Source organism: Arachis ipaensis, chromosome B6 (assembly GCF_059453495.1).
Source record: "Arachis ipaensis isolate K30076 ecotype BB chromosome B6, ASM5945349v1, whole genome shotgun sequence".
In the NCBI taxonomy this organism is placed as follows: domain Eukaryota; kingdom Viridiplantae; phylum Streptophyta; class Magnoliopsida; order Fabales; family Fabaceae; genus Arachis; species Arachis ipaensis.
The window spans coordinates 71,981,907-72,005,132 of NC_142441.1; the positions used below are offsets into that span (position 1 = coordinate 71,981,907).

Genomic DNA, 23,226 nt, shown 5'->3' on the forward strand with positions numbered 1-23,226 from the left:
TTTAACTTTTTAAAAAGTTATTTAAGAACTTTTGAAGAAGTTAAAAAATGTGACTTCTTCTATTTTTAAAAGTTATTTTATCACTCATATTTAATGCACAACTTTAAAACAAAGACTTCTATAATAATTTTTCAAACACAAAATAACTTATTTAAAAGTTATTATTAATAAAAGTTCTTATATTTTAAACTCCTTTTTCAAAAGAACTTATTTAAAAAATTTAGCCAAACTCACCCTAAGTCTCTTTAATCTAATTCACCTCACGCATCACTATATAACTAACTTTTCAATCAACGCACAAATATATAACTGTTTTTTTCGAAAGGATTTCGTTTTTGTTTTCGAATTTTATCAACGTTTTTTATCTACGTTCTCTTCTATTTCTGTGATCTCTGTGTTTCTCTTCATTCGTTCTCTGCGTTATCTTTTTTCGTTTTTTGCAATTTCCTTCATTCTCTACGTTTTTAAAATCAAGCTCTGAAATCAGTTTTAAACAGTTATCCCGTTGTTGAAGATAATGAATTATTCAAGTTTAAATTGTCAATTGAACTAGACGAAGTGGATTATTGTTTTGAATCCAATCAAGTGGTTGAGGTGTGGTTCGATTCTAGTTAATATTTTCGTTATTAGTTTATGATTTTGTAGGTGAATAATGTTGTTTCTGTTTGTGAAAATTGATGTTCATTGTTAATAGTTTGAATTAAATGTAATATAGGAGTTCTGTATTAAAGAAAATAATTTTGTGTATTTACAGCAAATTTTGGTGTAAAACTAAGATATTTATATGTATTGTTTAAGAATTTTCGGTGTATGTATACTGATAAGTTCTGCATAATTCAAAATTCTTCTTCTCCCTCCTCTTCATCTTCTGCTACTTCTTTTTTATCATCATCATCATCTTTTTTTTCTTATTCCTTTTTTTTTTAATTTTACTTTCTCAAGTTTCTTCTTGTTTTACTCTCTTAACAAGAATAAAAACAAAAAAGAAGAAGAAACACATAATGTTACAAAATTACTTGAAAGAGAATGAACCTACATTCATTTAACTAAAAGAAAGAAAGAAATAAGAAAAAAAAATGCAGCATTAAAAAATATATTTTTGTATATATGCAGTAAATTTTGGTGTAAAACTAAGATATTTATATGTATTGTTTAAGAATTTTCGGTGTTTTTGTATTGATAAGTTCTGAATAATTCAAAACTCTTCCTCTTCATCCTCCTCATCTTCTGCTACTTCTTCTTCTTCTTTTTCATCATCATCACCATCTTTTTCTTCTTTTTTTCTTATATATTCATCTTTTCCTTTTTGTTTTACCTTCTCAAGTTTCTTCTTGTTTTACTCTCTTAACAAGAATAAAAACAAAAAAAAAATTAAACAAAAAAGAAGAAGAAACACATAATGCTGCAAAATTACTTGGAAGAGGATGAACTTACATTCATTCAACTAAAAGAAAGAAAGAAATAAGGAAAAACAAAGAAGAAGAAAAAAATGCAGCATTAAAGAAAATATTTGTGTGTATTTGTAGTAAATTTCGGTGTAAAACATGGTTCTGAAAATCGAACCGGACTGGCTGGTTCAACCGAAATAACCAGAAACCGGTTCGGATAAGCCTAAAAATTGCCTAGCAAAAAACCGGTCGAATCGGCGATTAACCGGTAAATCGGTAGAACCGTCCAGTTTTTTAGAGGATTTTCGGTTCAGAAATGCGTCCTCTAAACGTCGCCGTTTTGTATAAAAATTAAAAAAAAAGAAAAAGGGCAAGTGCTGAAGTGAAATCCTAAATCCCAATTCTCAATTGAAGCGACAGCCACTCATCTCTCCTCTCTTCTCTGAGAAATGAGAAGCTGAGAACCATTGCAGCCACCAGCCCACCACCACCAGTCGAGCAGCCCACCGCCACCGCGTCCCGCAGCCATAGCAGCGATGGGTTTGACCATCGCAGCCTCCACCGCGTCCCGCAACCGCCGTTCGTGTGCGTCGTCCATTGGTGGTTGGTCGCTCCTCCTTCTCCTTCGTCGCAGGTATCCCTCTTCTCTGCCGTGCTCGCCGCAATTTCTCCAGCCCCCTCTACTCTGCCGTGGTCGCCTCCCTCTACTCTTCCGTGCTCACTGAAGATTCTGGTAGGTGAGTCATCTCCTCTTTGCTATGTTCTTGCTGTGTTGTGTATTGAAAAGTCGTTCTTGCTGTGTTATGGTATGGAATGGTGTGCTGTTGCAATTCTCTTTGCTGTGTTTTTGGCTGTTACTGTGTTCTTGTTATGGTGTTAATAATTATTCTTTTTACTGTGTTATTGATTAATTGTTAATAATTTATATTACACAATAATCTGTATTTTTTTGTTAATAATCTTGCTGTGTTGTTCTTGGTGTTGTATTTAAACTGCTGCTGGTGTTGTCGTTATTAACAATTTAGACATAAGTGTCATGTTATTTACATGGTTTTGATTTTTATGCTTGTGCTTGTGCATTTTTAGTCTTGTTTCAAAGACTAATGTATGGAAGAATACATAATGAGTCATACGATATTAATGGAGGAGTTGGTGTTGTAATTAGGAATGAGATGGGAATCATAATGGAGGCATCAGCAACCCAAGCAATACCTTATCCCCTTGAAGCACATGAAGCAGAAGCATATGCAGCATTTTGGGGGTTGAATTTTGTAAAAGACTGTTATTTTTCAAAGGTGATTCTTGAAAGTGACAATATAGAAGTAATGGGTGCCCTCAAATAGAGGTGTTTTAATTCTTGTTTTGGAACTTTTATTACTGATGCCATTTCACGAATTTTTTATTTTTAATATTGGAGTGGTAGTGGTGTTTTTTTAAAATGTGGATTGTTGGGGTGTTATACTCAAGTGTGGGATCGTTTAATTAGAGAAGCAGAAATCGGACCGTCCGATTTATTAGAGGTGCAGAAATCGGACCGTCTGATTTGTAGAGGTGCAGAAATCGGACCGTCCGATTTGTGGGAGGTGCAGAAATCGGACCGTCCGATTTGTAGGGGTGCAGAAATCGGACCGTCCGATTTGTGGGAGGTACACAAATCGGACCGTCCGATTTGTGGTAAAAAAAAATTTTAAGGTACAGAAATCGGACCCTCCGATTTCTGTACTTCCACAGTTTTGAAAAACACCAAAAATTACAATGTTAAGGTATATCACCACTTCTACTTCCATAACAAAAAAAATTAGCCCCATTTCACTTATTAGAAATTTTAGATTTGTGGAATTTAGTCATGTTAAGAGGGAAGGGAATAGAGTAGCTCATGAATTAGCAACCTTAGCTCTTACCACTCCAAATTGCATGTGGATTGGAAGATGCCCCAAGCCATGTTCAGAACTTGGCTATGTTAGATGTCTTTCCTTTATCCTGAATGAAATTTTCTCTGTTTCAAAAAATATATGGAAGAATACTATATGTATATGCTACATATTTATGCTTAGGTGCTGACTCTCCATAGCTTTCTTCTTGAAGTTTTGCTCTTTATTATGTGAAATTTTAAATTTTATTAAGTTAGAAATTATTAAATTTATATATTTATAATAATTTATTATTTAAAATTATTTTTAGATTTTTTAATAATTTTATTTAATATTTAATTAAACCGGTTGAACTCCGGTCGAACCATTGAACCAGTGACCTCACCGGTTCTTTGACCGGTCCGATTATCGCAACCTTGGTGTAAAACAAAGATATTTATGTGTATTATTTAAGAATTTCGGTATTTTTGTACTGACATAATTCAAAACTCTTCATCTTCCTCCTCCCCATCTTCTACTATTTCTTCTTCTTCTTTTTTACCGTCATCATCATGTTCTTCTTTTTTTTTTATTCATCTTTTTCTTCTTGTTTTATTTTCTCAAATTTATTCTTATTTTACTCTCTTAACAAAAAAAAAAAAAACAAACAAACAAAGAAAAAGAAGAAACGCATAATGCTGCAAAATTACTTGAAAAATGATGAACTTACATTCATTCAACTAAAAAAAAGAAAGAAAGAAGAAAAAAAAGAAGAAAAAATACAGCATTAAAGAAAACATTTTTGTGTATTTGCAGCAAATTTTGGTGTAAAACGAAGATATTTATGTGTATTGTTTAAGAATTTTTGGTATTTTTGTATTGATAAGTTTTGCATAATTCAAAATTCTTCCTTTTCCTCCTCCTCATCAACCTCTGCTTCTTCTTTGTATTCTTATTTCATTTTCTCATAATTCTTTTCGAATTCAGCTTCGAAACTTCTATCATTTTTTGCGACGATTTTAAGAGATTTTTGAGAGATTTTGATCCTTATTTAAATTTTGAGTGTTACAGTTTTGATTGAGGGAGAAGAATCGTTTGTTATAATGATTTTTACGTTATTCAAGAATTGAAAAAGTGTGTATTTATACGCAATCTAAATTGAGGGTTGTTTTGTTGAGTTTGAGCCAACTTATATAAACTTATATATAAAAGAAGTTTGTATGTGTAGTAGGCCTCCTTAACTATTATAATATTAATGGCACCTAATCAAATAAAGATATTAAAAATATCTTCTTATGAAGATCCTTGTGTTAAAAGTGTGTTTTATTTATTTAGCCACATTTTAAAATAAATAACATTTTTACAATATATCAAAATCAAACCTTACAATTTATTATGTAATGGCAAAAAAAAGCATCTTCGTACGAATACAAAAATAAAATCTTCATAATAGTATCAACTAATATTAATACCATTCATAATCACATGCTTATGAAAAGCACCTTTTATATTTCAATAAAAAAAGTGACATGATAAATTTGATAAGTTTCAATTAATGTCTAACATTTTTCTGTCTTATAAACTTTTATAAACTATTTTCGACTAAACTAAAACTCATACGCTTTTTATTTTTATTATGGAGAAGGGATTGTGGGAGGATGAGGGTATGAAAATCGTGTGAGCTTTACAAACTTGTGGGATCAGTTAAGAACAAATCGGACGGTCCAAAATTCTCATACCAAATCGGACTCTATGAGTTGTTTAAACTCGTTCAAAAAAATTTATAATAATCAATTCGGACTTTTCAAATTACTTTTTTTATTACTAAAAAAAAAAACAACACGGACGGTCCGATTTGCACCTTCTAAAATTTAAATTTTTTCTCCTTGCAAATCGGACCGTCCGATTTGCCATTTACATTTTGCCGTCCGATTTGCCATTTACATTTTGCTTCACAAACAATTCGCACAGTCCGAATTGTTCACAATAAAAATCACAAAAAACTGCCCTACATTAAGGTGTAGCACCCTCATATCCCATAACAAAGCACTACACACTCATATGTTCTATAATAAAAAAAATCAGTCAAAACTCATACATTACGCAAAGAGCTAAATTAATGTTAAATTTAAAGACTCGTGTGTAAAAATATTTGTAATTTGTATGTAATTTAATATCATTATTCAAAAAAAAAAAAAAAACAACAACAACAATGTCAAAATCTTGTAAAGTTGGTATTTTTTTAAATATTGACTTGTATATGTTTTTTAGTATCTTTATCTAATAGATTTTTTTTTACTTTATCATATAATATCAATTATTGAAAAATAGGTTCTTATTTATTTATTGGTGCGGATGTTTCTTATAAACAAATTATACGGATTTTGAGAGATAAATTATTTGTTTGCTGATATTTTTAAATAGATAGTGTTCTATAGTATAAAAAATATATTGAAATGTATAATACAAACAAAATATGATAGTATAAAATTATAAATAAAATTTATTAATTATAATATATTGAAATATATACCTAATAAACAGATTTTGTGTATATATTTTAAAATATTTTGAAAAATAGAGATTATGAAATAGAATAATAATAGCAAGAAAGAGTTATTAAAAATATTTAAGTAGACTAAATAAAAAAAAATATTTTGACACCAAAAAAGTGGTAAAAAAATTGATTATTCTACTAATAAATTTATTATTTTCCACGAAACATATTTAATAGAAAATTATTTTATTAAAAATATATGAAATAGCATATATGAATGTATACAAATACACCGAAATTGTTAATAACGATTTAATTTAAAATAATATTTATAATTTTATTAAATCAAAATAACATTCCATAATTTAATATTACACACTCAAATCATAATTTATCTGTGTATTATAACATTTTCGCCATCATATTAAAAAAAAATCACACAAACATAATATATTGGTATATTTAAACATATTTCTAGTAGGTAGGCTCGAACTTCCAACTTCTGGATAGCTGCATTCATTTCAACGGGGATAAGCTAAACGCGTTGAAAAATATTCCCAACCACCACGATGAGAAAACAACAACGCCGTCATAATCAATATACCAAAAAGGGCCTCTTTTGTTATATATCTTTCAACTCCATAGCTCCCTCCAAAAAACCATAGCCATGCAGCTCAATCACCTCTGCATTGTTCTTCCACCAAATTCCGGTGAAATGGATCAACCTGATCAGAAGCCTTTTCAACTACCAAAGAAACAAGTCAAGGCTCCTCATCATCATAGAGGTTGTGGGAGGCAAGTAGTTTCTTTGCTCCAAGATTCTTTGAGAAAGTTATACGGCTTAAAAGGGTGGACAATTTGCAAGCATGGAGTGAAGAAAGAGAAGTGTTCCGGCGGCGGCGCGTTTCACGACATGGACGGGGTGCAAGTTTCAGCCAAGATAGGGAGGGACAACCCCAGGATTTTCAGCTATGCAGAGCTCTTCATAGGGTCCAAAGGTTTCAGCGAAGAGCAAGTTCTTGGAAGTGGAGGGTTCGGAAAAGTTTTCAAGGCGGTTTTGCCGAGTGACGGAACTATTGTAGCCGTTAAATGCTGCTTGGCGGGGAAAGGGAAGCAATTTGAGAAGAGTTTTGAAGCAGAGTTAACGGCGGTTGCGGATCTTCGCCACAAGAATCTTGTGAGGCTTAGAGGATGGTGTGTTCATGAAGATCAGTTGCATCTTGTATATGACTACATGCCTAACAGCAGCCTTGACCGTATACTCTTCCGGAAGCTGGAGAATTCGAAGACTGAGCTTCTTGATTGGGAACACAGAGTGAAAATTGTGAAAGGTTTGGCGGCGGCATTGCATTATCTCCATGAACAATTGGAAACTCAAATCATTCATAGGGATGTGAAGACCAGCAACGTGATGCTTGATTCGCATTTCAATGCCAAACTAGGTGACTTTGGCATGGCAAGGTGGCTAGAACATGAGCTTGAGTTCAAGCCGAGAAAAATATCAACAAGAATTGACAATTTCCGTTTGGGAGACACGTCGAGAATCGGAGGAACGATTGGGTATCTTCCCCCTGAAAGCTTGCAGAAAGCAGGCAATGCTACTTCGAAATCCGATGTCTTCAGCTTCGGAATAGTTCTTCTAGAAGTGGTTTCTGGAAGGAGAGCCATAGACCTCGCTTATCCAGATGATGAAATTATTTTGCTTGATTGGATCAGAAGACTCTCCGATGTAGGGAAGCTTCTGGAAGCAGGGGATACACGGCTTCCAGATGGTTCCTACAAGCTTTCAGAGATGCAGCATCTCATTCACATTGCTCTTCTCTGCACTCTCCAAGAACCGCAGCTGCGTCCCAGCATGAAATGGACTGTGGAAGCACTTTCCGACGTGTCATGCAAGTTGCCAGCCCTCCCTTCGTTTCAATCTCACCCTCTATACATCTCTTTGTCATCCGCATCGGAGACTAGTCATAGCAGCGCAAGCGGCAACAGCTTTGCTACCGAGAATAACTATCACACAGCTGCAGGGGAAACCGTATACATAACCGCTGAAAACAGAAACAGTGAGATCATGTCTTCAAGGAGCACCAATCAACAGCGGCGATTTCCTGTGCTGGAGACGCCAAGGGAAATATCATTCAAGGAAATCGTTTCAGCTACAGACAATTTTTCAGATTCAAGGAGGGTGGCAGAGCTAGACTTTGGAACTGCTTATCATGGAATCCTACATGACAATTGCCATGTTTTGGTGAAACGCCTCGGGATGAAAACTTGCCCTGCGTTGCGTGACAGATTCTCCAACGAACTCCGGAATCTAGCAAGGCTGCGCCATAGGAATTTGGTGCAGCTTCGAGGATGGTGCACCGAGCAAGGCGAGATGCTTGTTGTGTATGACTACTCAGCTAGAAGAATTCTGAGTCAAATGCTTCTCCGTCATAACAATCATAGATCCGGAGATTCTTCTGTCCTTCAGTGGCATCACAGGTATTACATATCGAAAACGCTTGCTTGTGCAGTTCTGTATCTACATGAGGAATGGGATGAGCAAGTCATTCATAGAAACATTACCTCTTCAGCTATCATTCTTGAGCAAGATATGAATCCCAGACTTGGTTGTTTTGCTCTTGCTGAGTTTTTGACAAGGAATGAACACGGCCACCATGTAATCACAGACACTAGCAAATCGGCTCGCGGCATTTTTGGCTACATGTCACCAGAATACGTGGAATCCGGCGAAGCAACGCCCGCAGCTGATGTTTACAGTTTTGGAGTTGTGGTTCTTGAAGTTGTAAGTGGACAGATGGCAGTAGATTTTAGGCAGCCGGAGGTTCTGTTGGTGAAGAAAGTTCATGAATTCGAGATGCGAAAAAGGCCATTGAAGGAATTAGCAGACAAAAGACTCAATGGAGAGTACAATGAGAAAGAACTGCTGAGATTGATAAGACTGGGAATCGCATGCACCCGCTGTGACCCACAATTAAGGCCAAGCATGAGGCAAATTGTAAGCATCCTTGATGGCAAGGACAGCTTACTCGTCGAACTGAACAAAGAGAGCAGGGAAGATTGGAGAGAAAGAAATGCAATTTCTTTGTCACTCATTAGGAGAATCCAAGCTCTAGGAATACAGTAAGAAGTTACAGAACATAATGGAGTAACCAACATGGAAACTAAATTTTGTAAAACTACACTTTCTTCTTTGTCTCTCCATCTTTTATCTATTCTGTAAGTTTATTGTCTATGAAGGTTGTATATATAACAGAAAGTTTGATGTATCAGTGTTACTCTGTAATGAAGCAGGACTCAGACTATATATATCTATCTATACACATCCTTTTTCTTTTTCTTTTTCTTTTTTTTTCTTGATTCATTGCCACAATCAAATTCTGTATCTATCCAACACACTTTTAAGAAAATGAAAAACTTTACACTCAAACATTCAGCATGATAGAAATTAAAGCAATCCTCTTAGAAGTATATCTGTTCTTACACAATACATCATGCATCTATTCATCTGCATCAATTCCAACCCATTTGATGAAACCGAAGAGGAACTCCCTGATAGTGACTTGTCCATTATTGTCCCAGTCCATTTCTTCTGCAAGGATGAGAAGACAACCAAAAAGGGATGTCAAAGCAGGTAATAACAATAACAATAACAATGGCAAAAAGAACACGAAACGACGAAGAAGGAGCATAGAAGGAAACATTACTGAATCGTTTTTCGGTGATGTGTGATGGAGATTTCTCCAAAGGGTAAGTGTCATTTAGTGTCTTCACCATATCCTTCTTGTTAATCTTCCCATCGGCATTCTTATCGAAAAACAGAAAGACTTCAATCATAGTATTAAATACTTCTCCAAGGTTTGCTAACTCTGCCTTTGATGACTGAGACAGAAACAATGAAATCGTCATACATCAGTTTCAAGATCAAGAAAACATAGTAAGTTTCTGACAATTACACTATCAAAGGATGGTTGTTCTTGTAGGAGATGGATGAGGCAAACAAGAACAATAAATTCGTTAAATTGTATGCCTTTGCTTCCATCAATATCACAATAACGGAAAAGGGTCTCAAACTCCTCCTCTTGAAGATGAAATTGCTGATGTTCTAAGAACCTTTTGAGTTCATTGGGGTCTATATATCCATTTGAGTCCTCATCTGTGAACCAACATAAACTATGTTAGTTTTGTATTGCGTTGCTGACAGGTGCGACTTATAAAGAAAAGAGAGTTAGAAAGTTGTTGGAATTTACCATACTGTTCAAACATTCCTCTTAATGTTTTCAGTTTCTCCCTAAACATAGGGAACAGCATAACTACGCTATCAATAGATTTCAATTTGGATTTTCCAAATTTGTTTTTCCTCATTTCAATTATTTTCCTTTCAAGCTTTCTATCCAGGCTGTTCCCCTTGCTTGGCTTTCTTCCACAACAGCATATGGCTCCCATTTTTCTTTGGGTGAAAACTTTTAAGAAAAAGGAAGGGGAAAAAACACATTAGACTGACACTTTTTGGAGTAAGGAACAAAGAAGTTTAAGTGAATTCAGCAAAAGATTATAGGCCGGATCATGTTTCTGAATCAAGATTAATCATCAACATCACTAATACACACAATAAATTGTTCCACTTTTAAGATTTAACAAAAATTTTAGCAAAGGATCAAACTAAGTAATTTCAACCATTGGAAAGTTGGAATGAATGAGTGATAACTTAGTGATGAAACATTAAACTCTTGAGTCATGAGGAAAGAGCTAGTTATGCTCCCTTCTTCAATGACATTCTTGTGCAATCAAATTCCCTTTAGTAAAAGATATCATCATCATTTATTTTCCTTCTTTTACTTAAGAAGTTTCTATAATAGAACAAATACATGAAAAAATATCTATAAAATAATCAGTGATTCATGTTTTTCATTCTTGCAAGTTTCTTTTTTTTGTGTGATTTTGGTCCAAAGATTCCTCAAAGCCAAACTAAGTGAAAGTAGTCCCCACTATCATTCCAATTCCCAAGTAAAAAACAACTTCACAAATATGGTTCAAAGCATCAGTAGTTATCTCCAAATTTAAAAATGGTATGACAGTAGGGACCAATTTACTAAGTTACTTCTTAAAATTCTTTTTGCACCAAAACCACGAGAAACATTTTCCACGGACCAAAATCATGAACCTAACTTTACAAATATAAAAAATTTATCTAACCCTGAAAGAACTAATAAGCACCCTATCATTGATTTTCTCTTATAATTGACCAACGCTAGGAAAAGCTGAAAAAAAAAATACTAATAAGAAAAAGAATCAAGTAAACTGTAACTTAACATGCAGAAGTCACATAAAATACATTTACTTTTTGTGAGTTGTACTGAATTCCAAATCCAACATGGGATGTAAATAACAATGAAGAGAACGAATTTAACAAGCAACACAAAATATAAAATAATAAAAAAAAAAAAAAAAAAACTTCTTACAGATTTGGTGGTGGTTTCCTGAAAAGAACAAGTTTTGGAAGAGGCAAAGGAGTCCTAAGTAGGCTATGCTATTCTGTGTTGCGTAGTGTATGCATTTCGTGGGAAAAGTAAGGAGCTGAAGAATTATATAAAGAAAAGGGAAAGCTTAGTGGATTCCAAAAGAGAGATGCCATCATTACTTTGAGTGTGAGTTCTTTGAATCCCTCTCCCTTCAAGTTTCTAGAGGCGTAATTAACGAATATGTCCTTTACAGTTTAAACTCAAATTTTGTATTCACGTTCCTTTTAAAGAATTATTAGAACACCAGTGTGGTTACTAGTAGCGGATTGTTTCCTTTAATAAAATATATATTAACCATAAGTATATTAATTGATTCATTTGTTAGTTTCTATCTAGCCAACTAACTACATTGTGCAACGACAAATTTTATTATTCTAGACGGATTCATAAGTCCTATTTTTAAAAATTATTAGGGGTTTAATAGTTTCTATTTTTAAAAATCATTTCTTCATGATCCTCACACTTGTGACTTGAGTACTTGACACATTATTCGGTTACTATCTCGTAACCGGTTAGAAGAGATAATTTGACCAATAACTTTGATGAATGAAGACTAATGTAGTATTTTAGAATGATTGGTAAAGGCATTTTAGTAAATTCTTCCCTCGCAGAAATTTCATGGGTGCCTCTACTCCCATCCTTGTCTCTACTCACAGTCACAGGGACTCTCTAACTCTCTCGATCACCTTGGACCTTTGCCTTTGCACTTCGTCGCTACCACTCTGCCATCATCAATCCATAGCGACTGTCGACTCCGCTTCTAGCACTCTTAGCTTCTTTCTCTATCTCTCTCCCCTTTTTTCTTTCTCTTCTTTTTTTTTCTTCTAATGATTACGTAAATGTCAGATACAAGATTTATGAATTTATGATTTTGGAAGAATGATAGTAGAAGAAAAACGTTATGTAGCTTGGTGCTGGTGCTGTTTGAGAAAGTAAAGACAAACTGACTTTTAAAGTTTCCCTGTTTTTGTATCTTAACTTTTACCAAACAAGATGAAGACAATTTCTTGTGTGTCTCTCTAATTTTCTATCTTTGTACTTCGGTCTTGGTGTTTTATCCCGAAATCAGAGCCTAAGACACCATGTCCAAGCTGTCCCACCTAAGACAAGGCATGAATATAATAATAAAATATAGGTAGTCTCTGCCTATTTGGTATGTTTAAGGAGCTTCATGTAATATGATGCAGATGAATGTGTCGTTATATTTTCATGGACACTCGAATGATACGTGTATTGAGAAAGTAAACCCACTTGGCAGACACTATAACCAACAGCCTAAAATTTCTGCTGCTTGATTGAACCTGTTATATAATTGCATTGATGTCACAAATAATATTTGACAGAAATACCATATGCAAAATTCTCTTCACCAACCCTGATGGAGAAAACGTTTTCAGCAAATTTGAGCATCCTATAAACACTAGGCATAAATAATTTTTCCCTCTATTCCAACAGGATATTATGAGCATCTCTATCCTCTAAATAAAGTTCTCTAACTTCCTTGATTTCAAAGGTTCCGGCGGCCGGAAAGTCTCCAACCGCAAATTTGAGCTTGTCCGGATCTCACTTAAAACTGTATCGCCTTTCTCCATTTGTATGGCCTCCAAGGTGCTTCCAAGAACATCAGCTGCGAGTCCCGCTTCTAAGAGACTGCCAGGTTCCTCTCCACCGGCATGTATTAACTGCCCAATCTCATTCAAAGAGACTACATGCTCTGTTATAGCTTTGGCAAACATGCGGCCAAGAAACTCCGGTGCTTTTGGAGCATCGTTAACCGCATCTTCCAAAGTACTAAGAACAGATTCAAACCTAGACAACATTAAAAAGGATTAATAAGTAAAATTCTTTCCAAGCCAACGGATTTTCTCTACCATTAGTCACACATCAAATAAAACTAACCCTTTGATGAGCTGGGCTGGACTCAAGGTACCATCCTGAGACTTCACAAGGTTGACTAGTAGCTGAGCCAGAAGATCTCTCTCTGTGTTCTTTCTCTCGAAAGAGTCTGTGACCCAAATCGAGACCATGGAAGGATGGAAGCTTGGATTGTTCAAATCTTTAACACACAAAACAACTTCCTTCTCATCCCTAGCACTGAATTGAACAAAAAACTGTTAGATATTTGTGTGACAAAATGACTGAACAATTCTCACAGGAAACACAACTTTAGCCAAAAAAGTTTGTGTGACATATAGTGCAGGTAGTTTTGCCACCCGTAATAATTATTACATGCATAAAATGAATCTACACCATAAACATCTATCCATCAGTTATAGGAACTAGCATCACTATATCTATATATGTTATAATAAAGCAAGAAAATTAAAAATTATTCTAGCAGCAGCCTCTTCATAGCAGAAAAAATATGGTTGTGCTCATTCACATAGAGGCCTGTGTTTTAAAAATAGGTTTTCAACCCTTTGTTTTATATATACATAGCAATGATTAGCCTGAGGCTTTCGGTTCAATTTTTCACTAAATATCAAGATTAAGCAAACCAGACTAGACTTCAAGCCGGTTAAGGTATTGGTTTAGAGGTTTAATGATTCAACCAGTTTAATTGGGATTCAATCTCAATTCACACACTTACTCGCTTTATGATTTGATCAAATTTAACCCAGCTCTCCTATCTCTAAAACCATGCATTGATCTTCCCTAAGATTTAGGTAATGATACACCCAATACTCTTGTATTTTATAAATATAACACTTAACACTCTTGTCAGCATAACACTAACCTCATCAAAAGGAAGGCTTAGAAGATGACAATATCACCAAGACATTCACGATGGATTTCATGAATCGGTATAATTTCTCCTAAACTATATATTTATGCATCTATATACACTCATACAAAGATTCATTTTATACTATAGGATAAATTAAAATTATTGAAGAATTTAAGTCATTAAAAAATTTGAATTGATTATATAAGCAACAACATTTTTTGGACATGAAATCTTATAACATTAGCATAATCACTTAAAAAAAGTGAGAGGAACGCAATGACCCAAATATAACAGAAGAAACAGGAACCCAGAAAGCCTAGCTAATTAACATGATATAAATTACTAAAAGAATGGTAACAATTTTGACAGCCAAAACACTCCTTAATGCATGCTGAGGAGGAATCTTATCCAATACTACTCACCAACTTTTACATTTATTAAGTATAAATAAAAATGTTAAAAATACAAATGACATACTTTGTCCACATTTACTAACATTAGAACCTAAAGTTCAATTTCTGCACTAGCTTTATTCAAGAATCAACAATTTTCATTCTGTGCAAATAATATCATGTTCTTTAACCCCCCCCCCCCTCCCCCCCAAAAAAAAAATCCCAAAAAAACCACAAAAATAAATCTAAAAAAAATCAGGTTGTAACACATTCAGAATGAGATCACAATGAAATGACACGAACAATTTAATACAAATCATCAATTTTCTTTTAATAATCTAAATCATTAAATGGGAAATGGGATATATACTTTGTCTAACTAGTATGAAGTAGAATCTTTACGTGAGAACCAAAAAAAATCCCAAGAAACTAGACATGTCAGCATACTGATGTTCATATTTCTTAGAAGTATTGTAACTTGTAAAATATTAAGCATGCTATTCAGAGTAAAAATAAAAAATAAAAATACAATTGCCTGCAAGCTGAAAAGTGAAAAGGAAGTGGAATGAAAAACCAGAAAGAGAAAGCAGTACCTATAATATTCTCTTATTGCAGCCATTGACATGTCTCGTAATCGTTCTTCTGGCCAAATCCTTTCTGAAGAAGGATTCTGGGAGACCACTGTCCCTTGCAATTGAGAGGAAGGTGAAGTTAGAACAGGTCTGTCAAAATTCCTATCTGCATTTCTCATGTCACTGTTACCATAAGTCATATTTCTCTCTTTAGCACTGGGTTGATCATAAGCGGTCGGAGCACCAAATCTATCTGGAATATATCTTGGAGCATGGTCCTCCCTAGAACTGTATGCTGAGCCCTCTGGCAAATTACTATAACCATTAAGACTTCCTGAACTTGAAACTGCAGTTGAGCCTCTTATGGACATTCCTCTAGCAAGACCCCCTTGGGGTCCCAAGGTAATTGAATCATCACCAAGTCTTTGACTCAGTGGAACTGATAGGATTCTTGCCTCATGCCTATCATCCATACGAACATCCTGTGGACCATATCCGCGAATTTGAGTAGGCAACCCTCGTACTCCACCCATTTGGGCAACAGGTGAAGGTAACATAGATGCCCCTCTTGGACCAAAATCCATGGGGTTTCTTCTTACTGGATTATTGCCCAGACCACGACCCAGCCTACCAGCTTGGGCCTGCCGCTCTTGGGTAGCATCCCTATGTACCTCCTCAATCTTCTTTGGACCTTCAACTTTCCTCCGTTGTTGCCATTTGTTCTTTCTTAAATCAATGGAATCTTTCAACATGAACCTCACCCTTGAAGATAAATTCATGTTGTTTGATAATGATTTCATCCGATCAAAATACACATCTATATGCTCCTTGGCTTTGGGATGGTCAATCATCTCCCCAATTGTACTCATGAGCTTGCACAAAGCTTCAATATCTTCTTCATCCGGATCCTGATGCTGACCCAATAACTTCCTGATGCACTCATGCATAATCCTCTCTGTCAACATTCTCTTCTTATACAGTTCTCCTATCAATCTGATATTACCCAGCATGCGTCTTCTTGCTTTGGTTCTTTTCTCCTCCCTTTCTTCATTAGACAGCTTGATCTCACCTTCATCAGCCTTGTCAGCCTCTTCCTGTTCTCTTTCACCCCTCTCAAATTCTTCCTGGCACTTGTTTAATAATAACCTCTTAAAAGTTATCTTCTCATTGTCTTCACTAAAATCAGGCAAATCAGCTGCCAGATGTGAACAGAAATTGGCATACATTTCACAGAAGGTAGGTTCCATCAAAGCCTTCTCAAATATTTGTGAGATGACACCAGTGAGAGTTACTGCATTGTCAATGTTAACTGCTTTTACCTGCTCAAAAAGCTTCTCAAAATTCTGAGGAGTTAACTTATTCAATATAGCTTTCAATTGCCTCTGCTTGGCCTCTTCCACATCTGTCACTTTACCGACCTCATACTTCTTATCAGCTTTGTGCATCATCTGCAAAGGACTTTGAGGAGAAGGAATCAAACCCCTTTGCTGGAAGCTAGAAGCACGCTGCCACCTGTCACTGTCAGAGCTGTTTCTTGGCATTCCTCCCAGATTTCCCATGGATTGCATTGGCCCAGAAAGAATCCCTCCAGCTCCAGCATATGGCAGAGGTGAGCGAGGATTCCTTAAGACACCAAAATTGCCTCCTTGAACTGGACGAAATCCTGCATTACCTCCAATACCATCCAAACGCATACCTGAATGAAAAGCATTGGAAACTTTGCTCCACTTGTCTTCCTCAGTAATAGCACCTCCACGCCGATCTATCCTAGACATCCCACCAGTCCTATCTATAATCCTTCCAGGAGAAGGATGTGGATCACGTGAACTACTAACATTGGCACCCATCAAAGACTCAGCTATGTCAGCTGTGATTTCAAATCCTTCAGGAAGATTTGTGCACTGCTCTGCAAACTTCAAAAGGAAATCTCGAGAGTACCTTTTCACTGTAACTATACAACTGTCAGTAACCTGTTCAGTTTGATCTGAAACTTCAAGTTTTGGTGTAGACATGTCAGCAGCATCCTCCCAATCATCAAGCTCAGCTTTATGCTCACTCGTTATACAATCTCGCTGAGCAGCACCAGTAGAAAACTGCTCTAAACTTTCAGAAGTAGAAACACTGTCCTCTTTCTCTGCACTTACAACAGCATCCTTCTTTTCCTCAGGTCCCTTGTACGCATTATAAAGATCAGAGGTTGATCCAGCAGCATCGGCCTTTTGAAGAATCTCTCTTCTTTTCTTTTTCCCCTTAGTAGTTTTAACCTTATTTTGCTCCAAAATTGGTCTATCCTTAGTACCTGGCGCTGGAAGAGAAACCAAACTTTCAGCAATCTCTAAACTATCTTTCAAATGTTTTGAAGTTGTTTCGGGAACATCAGCAGAGTGCTGGTCTAATGTGCCAGAACTTGCGGAAACAGCTCCACTACTGACTGCAATATCATCTCTACTCAATGAGACATCTTTAGGAGAACCCAATGCACTACAGGTAGACATGACTAAACTATCACTTGTCCTTTCACATTCTGGAACACTAGATTCATCATGTTCTTGTTTGGAACCTTGAATAGATGATATTTCAGTTTTTTCACCCATTTCTGAAACTTTATCCTTTGACAGTTTATCCTCTTGCAAAAATTCATCTAGCTCATCATTGTTATTCAAACTATAGCCAGTTTGAGCGACAGGCCCTTCAGCTGAAACACAAACAGAAAGTTCTGTAGTGCCATTGCTTTTCACTTCAGCATGAGACATACTAACAGAGGGAGTTAATAGCGTGTCTTCATCCGCAGCTGTTGCTGCTGCTATATCTTCACTGGTCACTGCGGCAGAATGGTTTGTTTTAGTTCCTACAGTTTCAGATATGACCGAAGATCTCTCAACAGCTTGGGAAGGGACATCAGCTACAGTAGGAGATTGTACGGCAACCTAGGGGGAAAAAAATCAATACTAGAAAGCAAACTAATACAGAAATAGCTAATGATGACTTGAGAACAAAATTCTTCACTTACCTGATGTTGTAATTGGCCTTTCTTCTGTACCTTCTGATTATCTTTCAAAGAATTTGACCTACTGAGAAATTCCTTCCCCTTTTCTTCATCATTAGACACAACTGAAACAGACTCAGCACTCACAGCAGAGGAAGACTTCAAAGGAGCAGTTGTAACCTCGGTAGATGCAGAAGATTGTTTTGGCAGTGAGTTCAAAACTGAAGAATCACTGGATAACTTAGACTGTTCCAAAGAAACTTCAGAGCAAATTTCAGAACCTTTCTGTGGCAAAGAGGAGTTAGCATCACCAGATGCTACTGAAGATCTAGCAGAGTGACTCCTTCGGGCACCAGAAATATTGGAATTGGCAACTGAGGAGTCCACAAGACCAGTCCCACTACTATCTTTAATAGACATAGATGTTGCTCCTGATGATGGTGAGATAACATTAAGCACATTGTGGGAAAATTCCGGAGCAGGTGGTTCAGTAATGGCAGGGATATGAGTGCCAACTTTATTAACAGGTATCGAATTATGAGATGATGAATTCATGAAACCAACATTTTGCTGACCATGGCTCACTGCATAACTAAACCTTGGTGGTTGAGAATTTGGAGTTATCTGACTACTTGTTAATGGAAGAGAACTAGGAGGTGGATAAAAGCCAGAACTTGCACTGTAGGAATTGGGTTGATAGTAAGTAATAGGATGAGAAACTGTAAATGGCTGGGCAGGTTGAGACTGAGAAGGCACACTAGAATGAGATTTAGCACCAGATGACCCACCATCTGAATATGTGTCTGCCCTTTTATCAAGCCTAAGCTCCTCATGGGTCTCAGGATGAGTTATCTTGACAGGAGTAGTTTTACGAGGAGCGAATTTTCCTCCTTGCTGTGGGGAATATTGTGGGCCAATGCTTATACCCATGCTACCTAACTGATGGGGCAATTGAGGGCTCAGTTGAGGAGTAAAACTCATGTTTTGGCTCTGATGCATGAGTCCTTGATGCATCTGGTGTGGTTGAAGGCCTGGAACAAAGACCTGTTGCTGCACTTGTGGAGCATTTCCAATTGGCAAAGGCATTGGTAACGGCATCTGTAGAGGTGCTGTTGGCATACCCTGAGATTGAATCTGAGGATTGGGACTGCCAAACTGTACAGATGCCTGTGGCTGATGATATGGCATTGCCATTGAAATTCCACTTAAAGGAACAACTGAAGGTTTCTGCATCTGGCTTCCTGGAGGCAATGATGACAACTGCATATCTTTTTTTGCCCTAGTCCCAGCATTAGATTGATCATTATTAACTATATCCTTCCTCACTGAGTGCTGCTTTGGAACAGGAGGTGCCGGTGCTGGTGCTGGTGCCGGTGCTGGTGCTGGTGCTGGTGCTGGAGGTTTAAAAGAATCATGGCGAGCCTGTAAGTTACAGAATTAGACCCGCCACAGTAAAAATAATACTTGAATTATCATGAGAAAAGTAATGCCCATAATCTCAACCTCAACTAGATGGAGTATAAAATTACAGATGCACACCTTTTACTGATTTCATTTCTGAAAATAACAATTTCTAACCAAGGAAGTCAACAATTAGGTTCTCTTACCTTATGAAGGATTAGCAGCGGTCGTAAATTATATTGTAGTACAGATAACAGGGAAATGAAGAGAAGATAATAATAAGTTGCATACCTGATCACGCTTCTGCTCATCTAAATTGGGTGGAGCTGAGCTTGTGCGAGCAGGAATCTGCATATTAAAATAGAATATCATCAACTCAGCCTGAAATTCCAGGCTTTACGAAATACACATAAAGTTTGGATTACATTAAGAAATTAGCAAATAAGAAACTTACTGCCATTCCGTTAATAAAACCAGGACTAATAGATCCAAATTGGAAAGGGAAAGCCTTGGATGCATCTCCTGAGATGGAAAACAATATTCAAAATCGCTCTCAGAAGTCAAAAATAACATTTCACAACATGTTATATTTCTATCAGCCCAAACTACAATTCTGAAATATTAAGACATTCTATATATGAAGTATGAAACAACAAGGATAATAGCATACCCTTAGCAGGGGTTGTCGGAGGAGCTGAATCAGAACTCAAGGTGGGAGGTTGAGAAGTAGGAGCTTTTGGAATAGCTCTGGTGCTTCTCTGAGCATTTGACTCGGGTGACTTGACAGTTGCATTGGTAACTGGTGCATCAGATCCTCCTTTTATTCAACATGGATGAATGATGTCCATAAAGACAATCACATTTACTAAACACTCAGTCATGTAACATAACTAGGAGGCTATTATAAAATGTAATGCAAACAAATTCTACTGTATAACATAAGAGCATAATATCTACAGAAAATTTATTTTGTAAAATATGGAGAATATTGCTAAAACTTACCATGAAATTGAGGCTGTAGATGGCTACCATTTGGTATGGTCCGGTTTGCATTAATACTATTAGACTCGGTTGAACTTGCTACGGTAGGGTTTACCCTAGATTGCCCACCTTGTGCATTATTAGACTTCTTGTTAAAACTAACACAAGTAGCAGTCATAAAAAATTATCAGCATATCATTATTTAAGAAAAAAATTAAAAAGAAAGAAAAAGGAAAATAACATCTCTTGTAATTCTTTTTTATCAAAAGAAGAATTTTTTGAAGATGAAAGAAGACATAATCCTAATGAAAACAAAAAACAGATGGAAAAGCAAAACTTTCACATCACACGGAGAATTCCCTCTAGAATGATTATTTGTTCTGCAAAAAGTAGAAATCAAGCTCCCAACTTTATCCACAAATCTGCATGACACTCCAATTAAGTACAGCAACCAATTAACAATGTCATGTACTACAGCCTGCCACTAAGATTTGTCTACCTTATATTTCTTAAAAACCAGCAATGTAATGATCTGGAAGTTTATCCGAGATTCTAGGGCACTCCCAAAGATACCAAACAAAGCTTTTCTTATTGAAAAATCATCCACCAACAGAGCAAAAACGCATGTTTAACTGATTTTAAGCTCACACCACACATAACAAACCTAGTTTCCCAACCTACATCAATTCGTCAATAAATAGCAAAGAATAAAATTGATAAAAAAAATCTCTCTGCTCACTATCATCATAACCCAAAACCCCAAAAAACACAAATTTACGAACCCTAACTCACCTGCGGCTCGAGGATAGTGACGGAGAAGGTGCGGCACCGCCACCGCTGCCGCCCCTGCCGTATGCACCGCCGGAGGAGCCTCGCTGCTGATTGAAGCTGGCGGATCGCCCGGATTTTCGGTACACAGCGTCACTCTTGTCGGATTTTGATTGATTGAAGGACATATATCCCAACCCTTAATTCCTCCAAAAAATAGTTAAAAAAAAAAAGAAAAACAAAATAAAAAAAAATAAAAAAGAGGAAAAGAAAGGGGGGATTTTCCTTCCTCAACTTTTCCTGCAACCAAAGAAGCAGATCCACATCATCATCATCATCACCGAAAACAATCGCACATGAAACTCAACCTAGTTAATCACCATCATCAACCCATATGCCGAATTCCAAGAAACGATAATGGATTGGAAGAGAACAAAAAAAAAGAATTAGTTGGAATAAGAGAGTGAAGAACCTGAAGAGTGTGTTCAGTGCGTGTAAACTAGGGCTTTTTTATGGGGTGGTTATTGTGCAATTTGAAATAGTGAGATGAACGCAAGGGGTGGAAAGAAGGGGAAATCACTGGGGAAAGAGAGAGAAATCGAAGCCCAATGGGATGTGGGATGAAGCTCGTGAGATGGTAGGAGAGAGAAAACGTGTAGGAAGAGGAAGCATGGTAAAAAATAAATAAGCAAGTAAATAACTCTTTTAAAGGAAGCTCAACTTAAGACTGAGTTTTTATTCATTTTAAAATATTAAAATTTTTATAAAAAAAAATAGAGTCTATAAAACAGCAGAAATTTAGACCACAAAAGTAATCGGCTATATTTATAAGTGTTTTGTTTTTTAAACAAATTAATCCATCGTTCAAATAATCAAATTTTAAACATTTTTTATTAGAGTCAAAATTTTTTATTATAAAATAATCAATTTTATTATAAATATAAAAAATTTATTATTATTAAATATTAATATAATATTAATTGTATAAAATATTTTATATAATTATTCAATTATATTTTTTTATATGATTAAAAAATAAATATATTATTCGTGAGTTTTTTACCCATGCATGCAACAAAAAAAAGAAACGGTACATAAGTAGCACATGTAGTGTATAAACATTAATCAAGTTCTAAAATTGATATGCCGTGATTGTGCCTCATAAGCTATGGTTTCATTTTACGCGAAAGACAAAGTTCAAGAAAAGAACAATTGTTTTCAAAATTGATCTTGAGAAAATTTATAATAGAGTTGATTGGTGTTTTTTAGAATATTTGTTGAAGAATTTTAAATTTCTAACTACAACTGTCAGATTTATTATGCGTTGTGTATATTCTTTTTTTTTTGTCCATTTTATGAAATGAAGAAAAGATTCAAAATTTTAAGTTTTTAAAAAGTCTGAAATAAGAAAATTTAACGTTGCTATACCTTTTTGTTATTTGTATGGAAATACTTGCTTGCATTATTTTTCACCTTGTCTCTAGTGGTTATTGGATTTCAGCGGCGGTTTCTAAAAGAGAGCCTAGAGTTTGTCATCTTATGTGTTGTTGACGATTTGTTTCTCTTTTGTAAGGCCATCAAGAGTCAAGTTGAAATAGTCATGGAAGCTTTGGACATCTTTACAAAAGTGTATGTGCTTAAGGTGAATTTATCCAAGTCGAAAGCTCAATGTTCTAAAAATATTTCTCAGAGAATGAAGGATATTTTATTTGGTGTTTCCAGCATTTACTTCACTCAACACTTGAGAAGATATTTGGGGTGAATATTGATCATGATAGAGCTGCGCGAAAGACAGTTCAAAAAATGATTGAAAAAATTCGTGCTAGATTGGCTAGTTGAAAATGGCATATGCTAAACAAGGTCAGGATATTGTGTTTGGTAAAATCGGTTCTATCTTCAATTCCAGTCTATTAAATGCAAACTTCCCTTTTTCCCTTCTTATGCTCATGACAAGATTGATTCTATGATGCATCAATTCTTGTGAAAAAGTAATGCGAATGGTAGAAGTCTTCCTTTAGTAAAGTGGGAGAAAGTTATGGCTCCCAAGAATCTAGGAAAGCTTGGAGTTAGAGATTCGCAGTATGTTAATGTAGCGCTTATTGGTAAATTAATTTGGCAAATGTTGAAGGATAAGGAGCGGT

At 35.7% G+C, this 23,226-nt stretch overlaps 3 protein-coding genes across 4 annotated transcripts; 1 reads left to right on the forward strand and 2 right to left on the reverse strand.

Annotated features, from left to right (window-relative positions):
- Nucleotides 1-6,402: 6,402 nt before the first annotated feature.
- LOC148561290 (receptor like protein kinase S.2-like) lies at nucleotides 6,403-9,075 on the forward strand. The gene has a single exon (XM_088492066.1). It carries the CDS (start codon nucleotides 6,403-6,405, stop codon nucleotides 8,860-8,862), a length of 2,460 nt encoding a protein of 819 aa, XP_088348192.1. The 3' UTR covers nucleotides 8,863-9,075.
- Nucleotides 9,064-11,329, reverse strand: LOC148561291 (putative calcium-binding protein CML22). Its single transcript, XM_088492067.1, has 5 exons — nucleotides 11,198-11,329; nucleotides 9,986-10,198; nucleotides 9,692-9,891; nucleotides 9,443-9,617; nucleotides 9,064-9,327 (listed from the first exon to the last, which is right to left on the reverse strand). The coding sequence occupies exons 2-5, from the start codon at nucleotides 10,179-10,181 to the stop codon at nucleotides 9,236-9,238; spliced, it is 663 nt and encodes a 220-aa protein (XP_088348193.1). The 5' UTR covers nucleotides 10,182-10,198; nucleotides 11,198-11,329; the 3' UTR covers nucleotides 9,064-9,235.
- A 1,219-nt stretch (nucleotides 11,330-12,548) lies between these two features.
- Nucleotides 12,549-21,803, reverse strand: LOC148561292 (eukaryotic translation initiation factor 4G-like). Of its 2 annotated transcripts, none has more exons than XM_088489423.1 (10): nucleotides 21,558-21,803; nucleotides 21,110-21,385; nucleotides 20,339-20,475; nucleotides 20,007-20,153; nucleotides 19,791-19,858; nucleotides 19,628-19,684; nucleotides 17,960-19,357; nucleotides 14,971-17,876; nucleotides 13,157-13,351; nucleotides 12,549-13,066 (listed from the first exon to the last, which is right to left on the reverse strand). In XM_088489423.1, exons 2-10 carry the CDS (start codon nucleotides 21,271-21,273, stop codon nucleotides 12,736-12,738), a joined length of 5,403 nt encoding a protein of 1,800 aa, XP_088345549.1. In that variant the 5' UTR covers nucleotides 21,274-21,385; nucleotides 21,558-21,803; the 3' UTR covers nucleotides 12,549-12,735. The 2 variants fall into 2 exon arrangements, with proteins under 2 accessions (XP_088345549.1, XP_088345550.1); XM_088489424.1 differs by having other exon boundaries at nucleotides 20,007-20,135; nucleotides 21,558-21,760.
- Nucleotides 21,804-23,226: the final 1,423 nt, after the last annotated feature.